Source organism: Bactrocera neohumeralis, chromosome 2 (assembly GCF_024586455.1).
Source record: "Bactrocera neohumeralis isolate Rockhampton chromosome 2, APGP_CSIRO_Bneo_wtdbg2-racon-allhic-juicebox.fasta_v2, whole genome shotgun sequence".
Lineage (NCBI taxonomy): Eukaryota > Metazoa > Arthropoda > Insecta > Diptera > Tephritidae > Bactrocera > Bactrocera neohumeralis.
Window position 1 is genome coordinate 36,153,267 of NC_065919.1, and position 20,488 is coordinate 36,173,754.

A 20,488-nucleotide genomic window follows, 5' to 3' on the forward strand; every position below is an offset into this window, starting at 1 on the left:
TGAGGACGTTATTTACGCATAAAGGAGTTCCAATTTTTTCTCGTTTTCCGTCATTTTGGGAATGAACATGGACTGACTCCCGGAACACATAGAGCGCGACAGACTGCAAGCGACATCTGTCAAATATTAAAATACACACGTCCTAAGGACACAGTTATTGTGGCCATAAGAACGTGTGTATTTTAATATTCGACAGATATCACTTGCAGTATGTCGAACTCTGTGTGTTCCGGGCGATACATAAAAGAATGTCTTCAGCGCCCAAATTCCCTTTTAGTTGTTACAAATGGCAAATAAAAAGCACTTTTCACTTTCCCTACAGAGCATAACCAAATGTGTATATACAAGTACATACATATGTGTAAAAATATATTCGTCTTACGTAGTCATTTGCCGTTGCTATCATTGCGTTTTGTCGCGTTCGTTGCTAAAATTTTGTACGGTGTTGTGTCTCGTGTTAATTTTAGAAATTCCGTCCTATTCATTTGAATTCAGACTGTGGTGGCACACGGGAGAACGTTAAGTGATCGCACTATATATAATAGCTGCATTGCAAGTGGAAAAAAGTAGAATCAAAGTTAGACGAAGTCGTGTTCAATAAAATTTTTGCTTTTTTAAAATTGTATATGTGGAAAGTGAATTTAGATTCCATTTAAAACAGCAGAGTATATAAAGAAATTACAGTTTCCACATTCCATAGCATGGCAAGTGGTTGTGAGTAAAAAAGTATATATGTACGTGTATATAATAATATGCTGAGCAACTGGTGTAATTCCAATTGGAAAATATATATTTGTCTCGTTAAGGAAAGAAACACGACAAGTAGATAGAGAGAAAGAAAAAAAACGAAGTGAAAAAGTAAAACTGTCCAAAAATAAAAAGTCAAAGCCAATAAATATAAAAAGATAAAACGAAAATTTCGACAGTGCTCGCAAACGTGACAAATTGTGAAACGTGTATATGTACATACATATGTATTTGTATAGAAAAAAAGTGTTTTACTGAGGAAACGACGTAAAGTAAAGTGAAAAAGTTCGTATGCTACTTGCTGTCTCAAATATCTTATAAAAATCACGTTTTCAACAGTATTCTTCACGTTTTATTTTTGAAAATTAAATTTTGTGTGCGCAGCGACCAAGAGCCGATTCAAGGTTTTCGTAAAAAACTGAAAGAGGGAACGAATAGCGTAAAGCAAAAAATGCAAAATAAGTTAACTTGTTGAAAAGCAAGACGAATAAGTAAAATATTTCGGGCGGTGTCGTTCACTCGCTATACTATCGCAGTTAGTGTTTTCAAGCCATTGTTGCTACCCTTATATTACTTGAATGGAAAATTTCAAATGAAAACCGACGAATAAAGTAGCCAATGAAGGAAGAAAGAAAATAATAAATATCGCCTCGTTGTGGAAAAGATAAATTTGTATAGTGGTTTTATACAAAAATAGCAGTGAAACAACACATATAAAAAGCATTTGGAAGATTACCACGTTACTGATTAAGAAACCTACACAAATAAACCTGAAGAGCTGTGCATGTGCGACTTTTACCAGAAACGTTGGTATTAGTGAGTGTATTCAGAGATAAGAATATATAAAAATACGTTTGTTATCTGTAGTCTTATCAGTGTAGTACAGCTTTTAACGCTCACAAATTTATTTTAAACAAATTGATTGCCTGCCTGGTAAAGTTGCAAAACATCTGATTCTTCATATATTAATAACAAAATTAGTAAAAGTGAACTAAAGTAATATTTATTAAAAAGACCCAAATCAAAATAATTAATTTGTACAGAAATTGTATGTTATGGTAATTTTAGACACAAGGCGCCCAGTTTATGATTTAAGTGCCTATAGTTGTAGAAATTACTTTTGGATATTTAAACGAACCCAAAAAAAGCATTTGTATTGGTAAAAAGAGCGCGGATTGCAATTTAAGTGAAATGGGGAAATTGTTGATATTGTGATAATATTGTACCTGCTCCAGGATTTGGCACCATTCTCTATTTCGTGTTCAATCCAACACGTTAAAAGGTACAATTCCGTTTTTTTATAATCTATAAACTAAAAAGTTCATGCTGGTTCTAATGTTCGACAACCGAAAGATTTAAAATATATTTTGTTTCAAGCCGTTATTGAAAGAATATATTTGTATGTATATTGACTAATAAAAAAGTACTGCGTGTAATTTCATTGAAACTAATCACACCGAAGTCGAAGGTACCAGTTATAGTTATCTCAACTAATAAGAACGGGAATAGCAAGTGTAAAAGGGACTACCGTGAAACAGCATCATTGCAAAGACAGCCAAAAATATCCAGAACACTATATTGCTTGTTTCATCTCTTGCAACTGTAGACTCCAGTCAACTAAAAACGATTGCCACCATTCCACCTCAACTGCAACCAGTACACAACAACAAAATTAAGTACGAAGTTATGGAATCGTACTGGAGCGAAACAAATGGACACGCTCCGCATTCGGTTAAGTATGAAAGGTAGGTATGAACAATTATTACCATGTAATCTTTTAGATAATCATAGGAATGTATTTAATTTAATTTGTAATTTATGCATCTAATATTAAGACCATATATGTAAACAAAAATATGATGTTATTATAATTATTGAAATAAACAGAAATTTCTATGTACACCTTATTTACAAATATAACTCTATATATGTAAGTACATATGTATATCTACTTCAACATTTCCTTAAGGATTACATACATACCTATATGATATAAATTGATATAAATATTGTAAACGTCAATTTTAAGAAGAAAGATTTAAAATTCAAGCATTCAAAGCATAAAATAATATTTCGTACTTGTTGATATGTGTATGAATGTTATGTACAATCACTACTTTAAATGTTATTATTGGCAATGGCGGACCGAATATTCATAATATTCATCAAAGATGATTATGTATTATATCGTATATTTTATTGATTTGGAGAAAAACACAAGAACAACAATTACACGTTTAACTGTAATGCCAATATTTATAAGTGCATTATTGGTAGTATCAAAAACTTTAGAGAAAAAAGTACACATAATTTCAAAATACCAATGTTGTTATAAGGATATGCTAAGTATGCTAAAATTGGTCTATGTAAAAGACAAGTCGCGTCTACGTAACCGGGAACATCCCAGGTTTTTACCCGGCTAAGGACCGTCCACTTTGAGTAGTCTACCAAATTACTTAAGATATTTGTTCTGCAGCTTTAATAACAAATGTTGTCATGCAGTCGTTAATTACATGTAAATACGCTAAGAAAACGTGCGAAATAATTAAGAAACATGTTCATTCCATCGAATAGTTTAATGTAACTAAACGCACGACATTGCAAACGTGATCTGCGTTACGCGAACGCCATTGGTTCGCAAATGTTCTTGTTATTGTCGTGCGTTCACATTGTCAATCGTCGTGTATAGCGGGAAAGGTACCTGACATGTTAGCCAACACAAAAACGAGGCAGCGACGTTAGGTAGTTAATACACGGCGATTGAATAACGTCAATGGCAACACTAATGCCGAAGTACATATGTATGTATGTAGATACAAAAATATGCACGTCAATAACATTATCATTGGCATTGTTACTGGCGACAACAACAACAACTAATACTTTAACATTAATTTGTATATTTAATACTTTCAATTTATAACAATTATATGTAAATATATACAATCGTGTGTTTTTATAGAATTTTATGTATTGAACTAAATCTATCAGTGGTGGTTACCAACCAAGTGTTCAGTGCACTAAGAAATTAATAAGTGTAGTATTTATAGACAAAAATATAAATGCAGTACTTGCGTTACGCGACTCATGAATTCCTATAACAATGTTAGTGTAATACTATAAATTTTTGCGTCTTTATTTGTAAATGTGCATATGTATATGTACATATGTAACTACAGTGAAATTCCCCATTACGAACAGTCTTTATAACCAGACAGCTCCCATACATAACTGGACAAATGGGTAAATTTTAGAATAACATCCCCCGATTTCCGGTTCGAAATGGGTATGTACATACGTCCCCAGATTAAGATACAGATATAGAATATAAATTTATACAGTTATCGGTGACTTATGGTTTTTGAGATATTTCAATTATTTAAAGAGCCGGTTCTATTCTAAATCAGAGCTGGACGAATTTTATGAACACAACGTTGTCATTAATATTTTCATACAAAACCAGTTCCTATATGCGGACATGAGTACGTTCCAATGACCTGATAGGCAACATTTTTTGGTAATATTTCTTTCAAATAATCGCTGATAAACGAACAATATTTCATAAAATGTGTCAAGAAAATGATGCACAACTTATAGTGTTTTGTGGCAGTGGTTTTTAAGAACAATACATAAAATTATCATAGCAAACCATGCCCATCTTGTCGCGATGACACTTCGGAAACTAATGAAATAGATAATGGTCATTCATTCACTACTGGGTGATCTTGACAACATCTGGTTCCAACAAGACGGGAAGTCAATGTTGACAAATGACTTGATTTAGTGGAAAAGTATAAAAAATTGGGTCCATCGAATTAGTGTCTGCTAAAAAAGTCCTGGAGGCCATTTTAATATTGTTATATTTAGAACTTAACTGTATCGATTGTACTTCACATTAAATAAAAAAAATTTGAATTTCCTTAATAGTAGTGTGTTTCTTTTTTTAAGAAATGATATCTTATTGGAAAACTCTTTATTCAATGGAAATATTTTTCTGAATTGCAACTTCTAACTGTAAGAAAGATACGTTTTTACCACGCCCTCATTTGTGGACAGCTCCCTTAGCCGGACAATAACCCTACTATGATGGGTGTTTGGTTAAGAGGAATTTCACTGTATACAACGCATACATATGAATACATAAGTATATTCTTGTATATATAAATAATTTTAGTCTGTTTATACACTTGTGCCAATATGCATATTGATTGGCTGAGTGGGCACCTATCGTCTGATTTTAATTTTGAATTCACGCCGCACTCGAGTTCGATATGAGTGGGCGAAAAGACGCTTCGTCTCTCATTGTTAGAACTACACATATGCAGATATCTGTGTATATATATTTTTTATATGTAATATTATATACACCTGCTTATTCATACATAAATATGTGTGACCATATCAACATGTTTAGATAGAAATTAGAGTGAATGGAGAGAATAGAACCGCCGTGCCTATATAGTAGACACCCATTTAGTGTTGTTTGCCTGTTGATTTTGAGAAAGTTGTTTATGGATTGCACACGTGTGTCCTTTAGAAGGTCATAGATTAAACAACATCAAAACAAAAAGAGGAAATTGTCTACACAATGGAGATTATTAGTATATGCATACATATGTGCGTAAATATGTAGGTATTTAAATATACATATGTACATATAAACGTAAATATGTACATACATACGTATTTTTCGGACGTTTCGACTTTATAGCTACTGTTTGGTCGGCTTATGAATATGTACTTAGTATGCATCCAATGCCCCTATTATTCATCTAATACCCAACTGCACTTTAGTTGAAGTTTTGAAAATCGACGTTGAGTTCAGGTCGAGTTTCAAAAATTATCAACTTTTAATAAGCTATTGTAGTTAAACTTTAATGAATCTATTTGGGAAACATATTAATAGAAAATGAAAAATGGGTTAAAATAACTGTTTTATTTCTAATTTCAATTATTAAATATATATTATTGAATACATACATATGTATTCATAGAACATACATACTTTTGAATAAAAAGAAATTTTTGAATTGTTTTGGTCTTTGATCTGATTGGTTTTTAGTGAAGTCCACAGCGCACAAATATGGTGTTCATAACAATTAAAAGCAGGTTTTGTAATAGCTTAAAGTTAAAATTATTTAAAATGCACTCTTGATAACTACCGGAAGCAAATAAATGGAGAATTTGTGGTAACGTTCCTTCATTTCATTTAGTAAAAAAGAAATTGATTCTTATTTTAAGCAAAAATATCTTATAAAACAGCATTTAAAAGCTATTTAATTGTCAATAAAACTTTAGCTTACTTGGTGTTAGAAACGAACCATTCGCCATTGGTTATGAAACACAATAAAAATTCCATAAAAAAGAGCGAAGTCATACCCAGCAAAGAGCACGTGATATTCATGAAGTAATAATGCCAGCCATCACAAATTTACTTACACTTATCCATTTATATCGTAAGTTATACCTATATTCATATGAACGTAAATACGACTGTTTAGTGCCGGCTTGCACTCGGACTCTTTTGTCGCTTAAACCGGTTTTTTTTTCGGTAGGCGAGACGACGACGAAGAAACGAAAATGTGCACTTTTTGTTTTCTTGATCGTAAAAGTTTGCTGCTACGCAAGACTGCTTCCACGACTAGAGTTGACTTTTGTCGCTCATTAACGGTTAGTTCTCTTCTGATTTTGCTCATTGCGTTCCCACGCTTGACGCGAGTCCGACAGCTTCTGTCCGACAATTTTCTGCATTCCCTTTCATATGACATTTTCAAATTCTTGATTAGCTAATTTTTATATTTATTCAACCTTTTCTAAAATATTTCTATTATACATACTTGTATTATCCATATTTGCATATTACATATGTACATGCATAAAATAGTTGATAAAATTCAATTATTTAAACATTATGTAAAAATTTATTTGAAACCGATCGCAATTGCAACCATAGAAAGAATTTCAAAATGAAAACGAACGTTATGTTATGAATAAGAGCACAAAGCGTGTTGCTCGAGTACGAACGACTTCCTCGCCTACAAAAAGTTTGGGCGACAAAAGTCTTTGTGTGTGAAATCAGTCTAATGGATGTAATGATAATATTTTCCATTTTAGAGATATTCTCATTTTGATTGAACTTTTTGAAAAATGCTTGGAATACTTATATACATATGTACATATGTATGTATGTACATAGGTTTATGTCAGTTTTATTTTTCTCTTCATCTTTTTTATGGAATATTTTCCGTTTTTCATTAGTGGTTTGTTATGAATTTATTAGTTGTTGTTATTCGATTTAATATGTATATTTTTGTCATATTTATATAAAAATTCTAACTCAAATTCTTGAACTTCTTTTCAAAATTTTTTAATTTTTTTTATTTTTTTTTATTTTTTTATTTTTCTGTATAATGTTGGTTGTGTTGCTAAGTGTAGTAGAAACATTTTAGCGTGCAAATATATACAGATGAAATAATAATAATATATGTTTTAAACATTTGCAAAATAAATTTGCGTAAATAAATGTGTATTTTTCAAATTTACATTTTTCGTACCAGTGGGAGCCATTCAACCAATAATGCGTTTATCACATTTTTCAATACAATTGTGCGACTTCAAATAAATAAAAACGAAATTTCCTATAACCAAAGACAAGAATTACTACTTATTTGGATTAGGAATTAATTCAACAGGGAACTGATTCTAGAAAATTGCGGGGGGCGGAGGAAACTGGAACGCACTGCACCGCGGCTTCACTTTGACATGCAGAACAGAACGAGACAGTTAAGATCTTGGGGTTTGTAGCACGCTGAGGCAGTTGTTTTGTGAGCATTACTCGCACATCAGATATTCAATTGCCTCTCGTTGTTTTCGATTTCGGGATCTTGCCAACAACAGTAAGGTGTGAAGTGAAAACAAAATTTTTAAAATTCCAATAAATGTTCAATCACGAAAGAATTGTAAGAACTGATGATAATTGTTATTTTTTTGTATGTAAATTTCAATTAATATATTTAGAATCTGTTTAATTATAAAAAAGCAAAAACTAAATTTCATGAAAATACAATGAGGTTGAATTATAGTAGTATGACAATAAATAAATATTATGTAAAAAACATATGTACTATGCTATAAAATGATAAGAAGTGGAAAATCAAAAATATCAAACAAGTGCTTTGATAATATAAAATGTGCTAATATATGTATTTACAACATGCGTACATCCATTTTATTGTTGATATATGATATTCTTAAAGAGACTTCACTTTAAAGGAGAAAACAGCGTGTTACATGGAGTTCTCAGCTTCTGAAACAAAGAGTCTGTTTTCACTGAATTTGAATATGTATAGTACATACTTGTATGTATACAGTTTTAAGAGAGGTAAAGATAACCGCGAAAACAGTTTCCTCTAGTAATTGTGAGTTCTACACTTTAATATAAAATTTTTTTCGCGTTAACAATTCATTGTGAGATGACTAAATTAGTGCTTTACTTGTGCCTGCATGTGTGAATGTGAACGAGTTATATTTATTAAAAATGCAGGTGGAGGTATGCAGTAGGAATGTGTGTGGTGCTGATTTGCTGGCGTTGATTCATAGTTGTTTGAATTCTTATGATGTTAAATACCCTACCAGCGCTATTAAACGTAGACGACTAAGGTGTTACATTTAACAACTAATCAACTGGATCTGCCATCAAATTTACAAAATCAACACATACACACATACATGCATACAAACCAATTACAACGACTACAGCACCGCAAAATCTACGGCAACATTAAAAAAATGTACATACATACATACGTATACACGTATTTCGTCGCAACGTTATTTTTTTTAGGAGTTTTGAGAGTGACTTTTTCTTAAACCGGATTTTTTATATAATAAGTTACAAAAATGTTCACAGTTTGACTCACCGAGCTTGTGATTGTGGAGTAAAAAATTATCAATATAATCTTTGAAAAAGACTATGGTGAAAATATTTTGCAAAACGAAGAGCAGTGACTTGACATATTCCAGTAACTGTTAAATATGTAAATATGCCGAGTTCAAAAAATAAAAAAGGAGAGTTCGTGCATTCGGCGAAGTGTTGAATATAAATTTTAATGTACATACATAAGTATGTATGTATATGCTCCGGCAGACAAGTGACTACTATTTTTAATATATTAAGAAAATATCATATATATAAACATTTTTAAATGAATGTAAAATAATAACTTAAAAACGAATAATCAACTGTATGATGAGTAAACCGAATCTATGATCAAAAACGCCATACCTTATAGTCAACCTACTCTATGCATATACTTATGTATGTATGCACATACTTATGTACATATATACATACAGTAGACCAATAAAGTTTATGTACATACACCTAGTTCTATTCAATAACGACACGTTTATTTGTTTTAAAATTAATAAATTTTGTGTTTTTTTTTTCTATCCATTTCAAGATATGTGTATTTAACATTAAATATAGCATATCAAAATATATTTTTTTCTAGTATTATTTCCGGATATATTGAACCACTAAATCGATGATCCAGTTTTTTGTCCTTATTTTGATGAAATTCGATGTTTTTAAATACGATTTTCCAAAAAGTTTCAGATATTTTGAATAGGAATATGGTGTTATTTTTAATTCCATAACAACCCTTCACGTACAAGATACAATTTGTATTTTGGGTCGGTATCCTGTAGGAAATTGATTTTGCTGCTATTAACAGCCGATTTAAGCACACTTAAATATAAACTATTTTGTTAAAATGTTCTCTAATAAAATCTTTTTTTGCCACTCATCGAGGCTTGTTTGCCTCTCACCCTTCCGTTCTTCAGCCGTTAGTCGCCTGCTCAAACTTGTAGACCTGTCGTATACTCTTTTGAGTTCCATGGCCATGGATAGCGCACGAAATGCACATGTGACTCTAATGACACTGAGCGGCATTGCAGACTTCGCTTTCCTAGCATACGTCTGTTGCTGTTGTAGTGCTGGTCCCCATATGGGCGGTGCGTATATCAGAATTGGTTGGCTCACCTTGGCCAATAGAGTACGGCTATTTTGGCTTGGTCCATCAATGTTTGCTATTATTCTTGCAAGGGCGGCCGTTGCACGTGCTGCTTTCTCACATGCCTTTTCAATGTGCCCCTTATAGCTGAGTCTATTGTCTATCAGTACTCCTAAATACTTCAGCGACTTCTGTGTCATGATAGCATGACCGTCGATATTTATTTTGATGTCTTCGGGTTTTTTCCTACTTGCGATCAGCACAGCTTCTGTTTTTTGTCCAGCGAGTTGGAGGTTTGTTGTCGTGAGCCAGTCTTTGACCGTCGTCGCTGCATGATTGCAGAGGTTTTCAAGTTGGCCAAGTTCTTTTACCACTAAGGTTATGGTAATATCATCCGCGTACCCGATGATCTGCACCTGTTTCGGGAGTGGAAGACGCAGTACCCCGTTATACAACACATTCCACAACAATGGGCCAAACACAGAGCCTTGTGGAACTCCGCCGCATACTTTTTTTTGTCCTTCATCCGTATCGTACAGTAACAGCCGGTCCGACAGGTAGCTGGATATGATCTTAACCAAGTAAGCCGGGGTTTCTTTACGTTCTAGTGCACTTATAATATGGGGCCAATATGCCGAGTTAAACGCGTTTTTAACATCAAACGTGACAACTGCGCAGTATTCCTTTGTACCATATAGCCATCTGGTAGCCTCTATTGCCTTGTTAGCTATGTCGGTAAGTTTCTTGATCCATCAGTGTTTGATCTCTGCTTGCGGAATCCATACTGGTTGTCGGACAGACCTTTCTTATATTCTTTTTCTAAATGCAGCTCTAATCGTGCACAGATTATCCACTCTAGTATCTTGCCCATCGTGTCCAGCAAACAGAGTGGTCGATATGAGCTGGGCTCTCCAGCTGGTTCATTTGGTTTCTGCAACAAGACCAGTCTCTACTTTTTCCAGGTTTTTGGGAATACAACTTTTTGTAAACACCGCGTAAACAAGTCTGTGAATGGTCTCGCATTGTGCTTAATGGCAATCTTTAAGGCCTTATTAGGAATACCATTCACGCCTGTATATTGACGAATTCTATTGTATTCATAATGGTGTTTATACGGTGAATTGGTCCAATACCGTAGTCCACTGTCCACAGAATATTACGCCACTTTTCAATTGTCCACTCTAGGTGAACTGCTTATTTGTTAAAAAAGAGACTTTTCGTGGTCTGTGACCTTTGAGATGATGTTCTCCCGCATTTTGTCTCAGTGCTTATCGGCAGTTCAAAAATAATCTATACGTATGCCAATGGCGAATTACTGTTTTAAATTATTTTAGAAAAATATTTGTGATTTTTTTAAATTAAATTATTGATTCTATTATTTGGACGGCGCCACTGTATGCATGCTTTTGAACAGGTTTTCAAATAAGCAACGTTTATTTCGACAAACAAATTGTTACTTACTGAGAGAGTAACGGGACAGTAAAGTTATTGAAAAATATAGAAGCATTGCAACAAAATGGAATAATGGAATTAAATACTATATTGGTGCTATTATTTTGACATTAGCTGTATGCTACATCTAAATAAATAAATCTTTTTAAACATTTAAACATTTAAATCTATTTAAAACTGGTATGAAATTTAAAAAAATTAATTTTTTGTATATATTGCGATAAGTGAGAACTATAAAAATAATATACTTAAATAATTATAAATCGACATTTCAGTTATTTTTTAGTTACAGCCTTATAAAGTGTAGTCTATGTAGGCAATTAGTTTTTCTTTTAACGGTATTTCTCAAATTTGCTTCCGTGATTACTCGGAGACAAATGATCAAAGAATTTTTAAAGAAGAAAAAGATGGTAGTATAAAACCGAAAGCCTTCTTATCGAAAAAAAAAATAAAAGAATTGGTTTCAACTTGGTGACATGTATGCATGTACATACATATGTATATGATGGCAGAAACTGAAAATTTTGTAGATACATATACATATGTATGTACATACATGCATATGTTAATATAGTGTGGTGCATCATAATCAATAAGAAACTCAATTGTTTTGCATTTAAGGTGACGATATGTATAAATATACTCTTAAAATTTTAAAACAATTGATGCAGTAGTTTTTTTTTTAATTCGCAAAAATCGCATTTTTAGTCCTTCCTCTAGGTTTACCCTTATTTTATTCGCCTCTTACCCGTTAGCAACAGCGGTTTATAATTTGGCAAAAAAGAATATGTTACACTTTCCTGAGCGTCTTTCGCTTGAAATTACAAGTATGCTAAATAACTTTAGAATGCCGTGTTTCTCTCATAGGCAGCTGTTTGTTGCATATCCAGATTTTTTCGTTATTTATTAAACATGTTATAATAACCATAATGTGTTTTAATTAAAACAAGTAAGAAAGGGCTAATTTCGGCTTCAACCGAACATTTTATACTCTTGCAACTTGCAAGAATCAAAGCCAAGGAAATATGTACCTTGCGTTGTAAAGCGTCAACCAGAGGATCGGATTCGCTCATTTTTACAACGTGATATAGGAATATAAAAAGAATGCCATGTACCAAATTTTGTCTGTTTGGTCGAAATCCGAGATATTGGATGTCAGCAAAAAGTGGGCGGTGACACGCCCATCGTCCAATTTTCACACCATCTTATAAAGCTCTCTGTACAATCTCGGTGGTAAAATGTAATGTCTCTGGCATATGTGTTTATAGTTTTATCGGGCGTTTAGTAGTTTTGAACTGTACCGTTATATGAGGAGTGTGCGGGGTTTTTAACCGATTCAAAACTTTTTATCCACAGGTGCCCCTGGCTACTGCGATCCCCTGTGTCAAATATAAGTTTTATATCTTAATTTGGTGCTTAGTTATGGCACTTAATAGGTTTTCGGTTAATGGCGATTTGTGTGCGTGGCAGTGGTCCGATTACGCCCATCTGCGAAACTCGCATACTAAGTTTCATCAAGATGTCTTAATTTTTACTCAAGTTACAGCTTGCACGAATGGACAGACAGTCGCCCGGATTTTAACTTTTCTCGTCACCCTGATCATTTATATACATACATATACATACATATGTATGTATATGACTACATACATATGTATGTATGTATATTGCCCTATATCTACCTCGATTAGTTTTAGGTGATACGTACATACGTTAAGAATTGGTTGCAAGAGTACAAAAATATTTGTATTTGCACGACCCACTCTTAAAAATAAATTGTTTATTAATATTTTGTTATACCCATTGTGCACAGTTCACAATAATTCGTCCATACTGTAAGTATATCTACTACATACACTACAAATATGTACTGAGATAAATTACATGTACATACATACATATATGTACATACATATGTATTGTGCTAATATCAAAACAACTTTTATAATGGAATGTTTTGGAAAATTTCGAAATGCACAAGCTTACGATTATCACGACTTCGTGCGCATACTATGCACAAATGTATGTGTGTGTATAAATGTCCATTTGTTTATGTATGCAAGCTTGTGCTCTCCACTGTATAAGCAAATGAATTTTGTATGGCAATATGCTCCGCCTTTACTGGTGGCAACAAATATGCATACATAGCCGCATTTCAGATCTAAGTTCACGTTTATACATATGTACATATGTATGTATGTATGTGCATATACATATATTTAAACACACCATCACGCGTTACGGGTGTACGACTAAGCTCTGGACGTTGCGGCCGTAAATTGAAAATAACAATATCACGTGAATTACAAAACTCAAAACTGTTGGAAAAAAACGAAATGGCAGACAATCAAGTGGCCAAAGTACAAAATAACAGTATATAAACATATGCATACTTATACGGTATTAACAATTATATACATATACTAAAGACTCCATTGAAGAGAGCAATTAATATGTACATACATACATATGTATGTATATAAATTTTCACTTTAGTACGGCAGCACTCCAGAATATCTGTGTAAAGTACAGACATACATAAGTATGTATATGTACATATATGTATTTACAATGAAGGATCTCCAAGGATAGAAGCTCTGATAAGAGGGCATTTTTCATCCTTCTGAAAATTATCAAAATGGGTTTCTAGACGTGGATTAGGATTTTTGTGTGTTCAAATAGTATTGCTTTTTCAGTGTACGGTCTTTTCGCATGTATGGATGTACATACATACACACATGCATAAGTATGTATTATATTTAAAATTGGGACATGGTATCTTCAACAAAAACCGTGGACAAAAAGTAAAATCGAAAACTTTTGAAATGATATGTAAAATGTACATATGTATGTATGATGCATGTATATCCAATAATTCAATTACATATTTTATAAATATGGATGTTTCCTACAGCATATCTCCAATTTACTAATATCACAGTGGTAAAGTGGAATTTGTGAACACTTTATCACTTCTCTGATTGCTGCCGTTGAGCTCTCATGTATTTAAATTTATCAAATAGTCAGAAGAGAGACCACTTGTTTATTATAACAGTGTATTGTTTTAATTTTATGAAATAGCGATAAAAGTATTTAAAAACAAACAAATTAGTCAAATAAAAATAAAATGACTTTAAAAGGAGTTCAATTAAAAGTGTTATTCAAAAATCAACCAACATTTTTGTTTGCTGATTTGAAAGCATATGATAAGTGTTGTATTAAATATATACATACATACATACATACTATGTACATATGTATTTTATACATATGTATGTTGTATAAATCAATGGTGAAATTGCTATTTTCTTCTATAAATTGTGAATATTTTTTTTAATTGTTTAAAGCTGTCCAGTTTCGAGAAAGCGTTTCTACTTTTAAATCCACTGTACGTCTATGTATAATATTTATAAGTATTTCCATTTGAGTTGTTGCTTCGTCAGTGCTTTCAATAAACTTGGCATTGACGTCATTAGATTTATCGACTTAGTGAGATCAGGTTATTTGCAGTTAAATCTGGTATACACTTGTGCATATGTTTGTAGGTGCGTACATCTTCCCCTATACATATAGTTGTGTACACTGAGTATAAAATTGTATACACTGATTACTCCAACTCACTTGCTAACTATCCGCTCTCGTGTAGTTTTTTCTGACACTGTTTTGCGTGTTTCCATACACATGTATGTAGATATACATACATACATATGTGTTTTCACGTAGCGTGTACAATTTATCAGTGCATACTAATGTTTGTTTATCTATCCTAGCGCGTGCAATTCTTTTCTATTTATAAAGTACTATATATGTATGTATGTATATCACACAAATACACATTTTGCTCCATAAATGTTGTACTGGCGCTGAAATAATGAAATGTGTACTCATATTTATGTATGTATGTACATACATACATACATACATACATACATATATACTGCATATTTATGTATTTGTGAAGTACGTGTTCTTGTTTCTGTCCGGAATTTGCCGATACAATAAAAATATTGATCACGTGTGCAATATTTCTTTAGAATCCACAGTCGTTGTTTGATTCACAAAATATTTTAGGGGGCTCAATATTACTATATACATACATATGTATGTATGTATGTGTGTAAATATTTACAATTAACTTTGTAGGTGCGCCAACTCTGTTAATATGAATATTGCCACTTTTCATTATAAGCTTAAAGACCTTAATTGTCGATATGGCATGGGTTAATGTACTGAAGATAAGAAATTATTTTGAATGTGAAAATTTTTTTGGACCTGCATACATACATACATACATATGTACATATGTATGTACATCCATGTGCATAATGAGTAAGAGATTTAGACTTAATGCAATTTTAATTATAAAATCCCCCCACTGACACTCACATGTTTTTGTAATTGTTTTAAAGTTTTGAGTCATAATAAATTGATTATACCAAGTAAGGAAGTTCTATGTAAGTATGTTCGGGTGCAAATGAATATTAGATAACCTCGCATTTTGTATGATGTTCGAGACATTTAAAATATTGAATAATATGTAAGCCACTGTATTCTTCATATGAGATTTGGAGCAAGGTATGAACTGAATTTATAAATAATTTTAGGGGAATATATGTATAGTCTGGCAACTTTTCTCGTGTACAGCTGTGCTTTCGTGCTCTTAGAAATTTGTTTAATTTATATAATATTTAAAACTTTCTGGTGAAATTATCTGAATTAAGTAATCCGTTAAGAGAGGTATCACACTTATATTGTTCTATTAAAGCAATTGAAATTTACTTTAATTGTGTGTTGGCTAATTTTCATTTATTTCGCCGAGTCATTTTCAATTTGTCTTGTGCTACATTTTAAATAGTGCAATTGTTAGTGTTTTTATTGTCATCTGTCAAATATTAAAATACACACGTTCTTATAGACACAGTTATTTTGACAGCTGCACGACTACAGGCCGACAGTTGTCGCTCTCGCTAACTTCAATATATTTTTATATTTGCCAACGACAGTAGGACGACAGTAGAGTTGAAGGAGAGAGATGAGGTAGAGTGGTGATGCCACTAATATGTAAAATGTAAAATTATTCACAGCTCTAACAAACTTGACGTTATTTTACAAATAAAAGCATAAAATAGCTCTATTATATCATTTGTAATAACAATTGATAAATGAAACCAAAAATATGTACATAAAAAATTTCACTTTGAACAAAATATTAAAATTTCATTGAAGTGAAAGGTATTAGTATGGCCACAACGAAATTGTGTACATACAAAATTGACAACTGCGTTGTTTTGTGTACATGCCGGCCATTGTTATGTCGCTGCCTTCTTACAAATGTTCATGTAGTAGGATTCACGACGCCATTTTCAGTTCACTGTCGTGCTGCCATGTCGTGTTGCGCTCATTGTGTTCAGCACTTTACTTAAATTTCTTTCTTGTTTTTATTCGTTTCCATCTTGTCCACAGCTGTTTGCGAGTTTCTTACTTTTCGTGTGTTACAGTCCATCTCAAATCAACTATTTTTATTGCATTTATTTGTTATAAATATTTTTGTCATTGCTCTTTTTACTTTTATTATTTAACATTTTTTATCTTCGTATTGTTTTTGTTATCATTATGACTTGCAATTTTCCGAACTGCTATGTGAAAGGCGAGTCCGAACGCTTTGTTTCTTGCTGGCTTTGGGACGGGCTTGCCCATGTTAAATGTGCAGCATTGACAGGTAGGATATTGGATTCTATTCTTGATAGTAAGGGATTGCCGCTGGTCTTGCTTAAAATGCAGACCAACAGAAATTGAATTATTTAGAGTTTTTAGGCAGGCGCGCAATAGTTTCAAGGGGATTGGTCGTGAGCTTGAAATCCTTACTGAATAATTTAGGCGTTATGAAACGTTGTTTCAATAATTTAAATGCCTAAATGTGCAAGAAAAGAATCCAAAACCTTCATCTAAACGTAAACGTCCGTCTGTTGGAAGATACCGCTGCATCTTCCTTAAAAAGAATGCCCCCACCCACTATTGACCTCATCAATCTTTCATCCCCTTGTCCTCAAGGAGAGAAGGTTCCGTCTGCTCAGGACACAGAGAAAATTGTTACTGAACACGGTAAGCGGAAATCTTCTCAAGATCCGCCTCCAAATACCTCCAAGTCAGCTAATAAAAACTTAGTTGTAATAACGCGGAAAAAGGCAATTTTAATTTATAAAAAGATATCTCACGTCGAAATTAAAAACGGTTGATACAGACATCCCTAAATTTAATTTCAAATAAAACAGGGATATTTCGTCGTTTAAGATCGACGTATCCATGACAATTTTCAATTGGTACATGACAACTCATTTTGACCATCTATGGTCTTTGTGCGCGAATTCGAGCACAAACGGGATAAGCCCCCTGTAGTTGAACTGAACTGATTAACAATAATTCGCTTAGTATTTATTATCAAAATGTTAGAGGTCTTAATACAAAGCTTACTGATCTGTATTTAAATAGTATTAATTGTAACTTTAAAATCATTGCTTTCACAGAAACTTGGCTAAAGCCGCACATTTTTGATAATGAGATATTCAACAGCGAATTCGAAATCTTTAGAGATTACAGGGTGAACAGAAAAGGTGGTGGTGTCTTGTTTGCTGTTCATTCTTCAATTCCATCTGAAGAAGTCGATGTTCCACATGCAGACTTCATAGAATTTAAGTGCATTCGGATTTGCGCTAATAGTGGCCATATCTACTTAACTTTATCTTATATACCGCCTCACTCGGACATATCTGTATATATGCTGCATGTTTCTTTAATAAAGAATGTTTTCTCAATGGCTAATAATACCGATTCCATGATTGTTTTGGGAGATTTCAATTTACCGTGTATATCATGGAAATCTATTGATGATCACACCATTCCCATTAGTACTCGCTTATATTTTAACGAGATCTCAGATGAAATGTCGGAGTTGGGTCTTAACCAAATTAATTTAATTTTTAACGAGTTTGGTAAGTTCCTTGATCTGGTTTACGTTGATAACGCTTCAATGTTGTCTGTTGTCCGATGTGATCCTTTAGTTCGGCCAGAGGACTCGTATCATCCTGCTTTGGAAATTAATATCGAAATCATAGCCTACTTTGCTCATAATAATACACAAGACCTTTGGTTTCCGTTCAACTTTGCGAAAGCTAATTTTAAGAAGATTAATTACGAACTTTCTAAAGTAACTTGGCCAGATTACAGTGGCAATATTGAATTTAGTGCTTCCCATTTTAATGAAACTTTTTTATATTTGAAAAATGTGTTCCGAAGTGTGTTGTTACTCAAAAAAATGAGTTCTAATTTATGGTTTTCGAAAGAATTATGTAAATTAAAAAATAGAAAATTCCGTGCTTTTAAACTTAAAAAAAAAACTGGTTTAGTTGTTGACTATTCAAAATATTCTAAATTGCGTCGACAATTTGATGAACTTAACCATATATGTTATAATAATTATATAAACTAAGTATAAAATAATATTATACGTAATCCAAAATTGTTTTATGGTTTCGTCAACTTTAAACGCAGGATTTCTAATTTTCCGTCCGCTATGAAATATAAGTCTGACAATCACACCATTTCTAATATGTTCGCTGAATTCCTTAGGTCCAATGACTCTCTAAAATCTCCAAAAAATGTTCCGCATCAGCACTAGTTATGTCCGATTTCTGTCATTAATGCACCTACCATTTCCGAAGCAGACGTCTTATATCAGCTAAATACATGTATGTTAGAACAATCATATAAATATCGCCCAGATATGATTCCCTCATGCTTTCTTAAGAAATGTGCCAAATATATATACCACCAATCACCGTCGAACTGTCATCGTAACCGGTTGCTTTTCGCTCTGTGCTTATTGAGTTTGTTAAAACGGTATAACGGTTTGTTCTGCGTTTATATTACGCTCGTGCTTTGTTTGTGAATTAATTTTTTATCGTTTTATATCTTTTCAATCACTTAATTTCTTAATTTGTTAAACTAAAATTCGCGTTTACTATGGCCCCTGGGGCCACCAAATTGGGGGATAATAGGTTTTCCCTATTATCTCCAATAATGAAAAAGAAAAGAAAAAAACCAAATCCGATCCCGTTAGACCAATTTCCAGAATTACCAGTCTCAAACACGGATGATCCAAAATTTTTGGTCATGTCATCGCTGGACGACAACAAGCCACTTAATTCGTTATCATGCTTCGCTACGTATAAAGGTATTCAAGCAATCAGTAAGGAAGTAAGTAAAGTTACTGAGCTACGTGATGGTAGCCTACTGCTCTTTGTAAATAACAACAAAACAGCTAGCAAATTTCTTTCTGCAAAAATTTTACCTGGCGGAGGTCATATCAATGTCAAGCTTCATAATACTTTGAATACGGTTAAAGGCACCATATACGCCCCATTCCTGAATAACTTATCAGAAGAAGATATTGTTGATGGTCTTAAGGAGCAGGGTGTTTCTGCTGTACATAAGTTTTCACGAATTGCTGACGGCTCCCGTAATCCTACGGGTGTAGTTTTATTAACTTTTGATAAATACAAACTTCCTGAAAGAATTGATGTTGCCTGGAGGAACCTCACTGTCCGTCCGTATTACCCTAATCCTATGCGTTGTAAGCAATGTCAATTAATTGGCCACACAGCAAAATACTGCCGTAATTCACCTTCTTGTGTCTCATGCAACCTCCCTTCCGATCATACCCCACCTACTGAATGTAAGAGAATAATGTGTGCAAATTGCTCGGGCGACCACCCGGCATCATCTAATACTTGCCCTAAATATCAACAATCCAAAGAAATATTAAAAATTAAAACTATTTATAAATGTAGTATGCGTGAAGCTGTTACCAAGTATAAAATTCAATTTTCTCATACAACTTCTAATGCAAACTCTTTTGCCTCTATAGCTAAAATTTCTAACAATACTAATCAAATCAATAATGAAACAACACCTAATAACAAATCCAACAATCCTACCAAAACTAATCTAACAACAACTACAGACATCAATTCATCTAAACAATCCCTTCCAACCCATCCTACCTCCTCTTCTGTCACTTCTCCTTCCCCTCTCTTTTCCCCTTTATCCATCTCTGACTCTCCTCTCAATATCCTTTCCTCCTGTCCTATCACACCCTCCCCCACCCTCTCCTGCTCGCAAGATCCTCTTGCATTACCCAATTTTCCTTCTTACAATGAAGACATTTAGTTTAAATAAAATATTCGTAGCTTAACTTTTTTCTTTTATAAGTTTACATA

General features: G+C 33.0%; 1 protein-coding gene across 1 annotated transcript in view; it reads left to right on the forward strand.

Annotated features, from left to right (window-relative positions):
• The first annotated feature begins 2,400 nt into the window (after positions 1 to 2,400).
• The window catches only part of LOC126757448 (transcription factor cwo-like), a 53,985-nt gene continuing 35,897 nt past the window's right edge, over positions 2,401 to 20,488 (forward strand). The window contains exon 1 of the mRNA XM_050471373.1: positions 2,401 to 2,492. Within this exon, the coding sequence (XP_050327330.1) occupies positions 2,434 to 2,492 (59 nt within the window). The 5' untranslated portion in view covers positions 2,401 to 2,433. The remainder of the gene's footprint in view (positions 2,493 to 20,488) is intronic.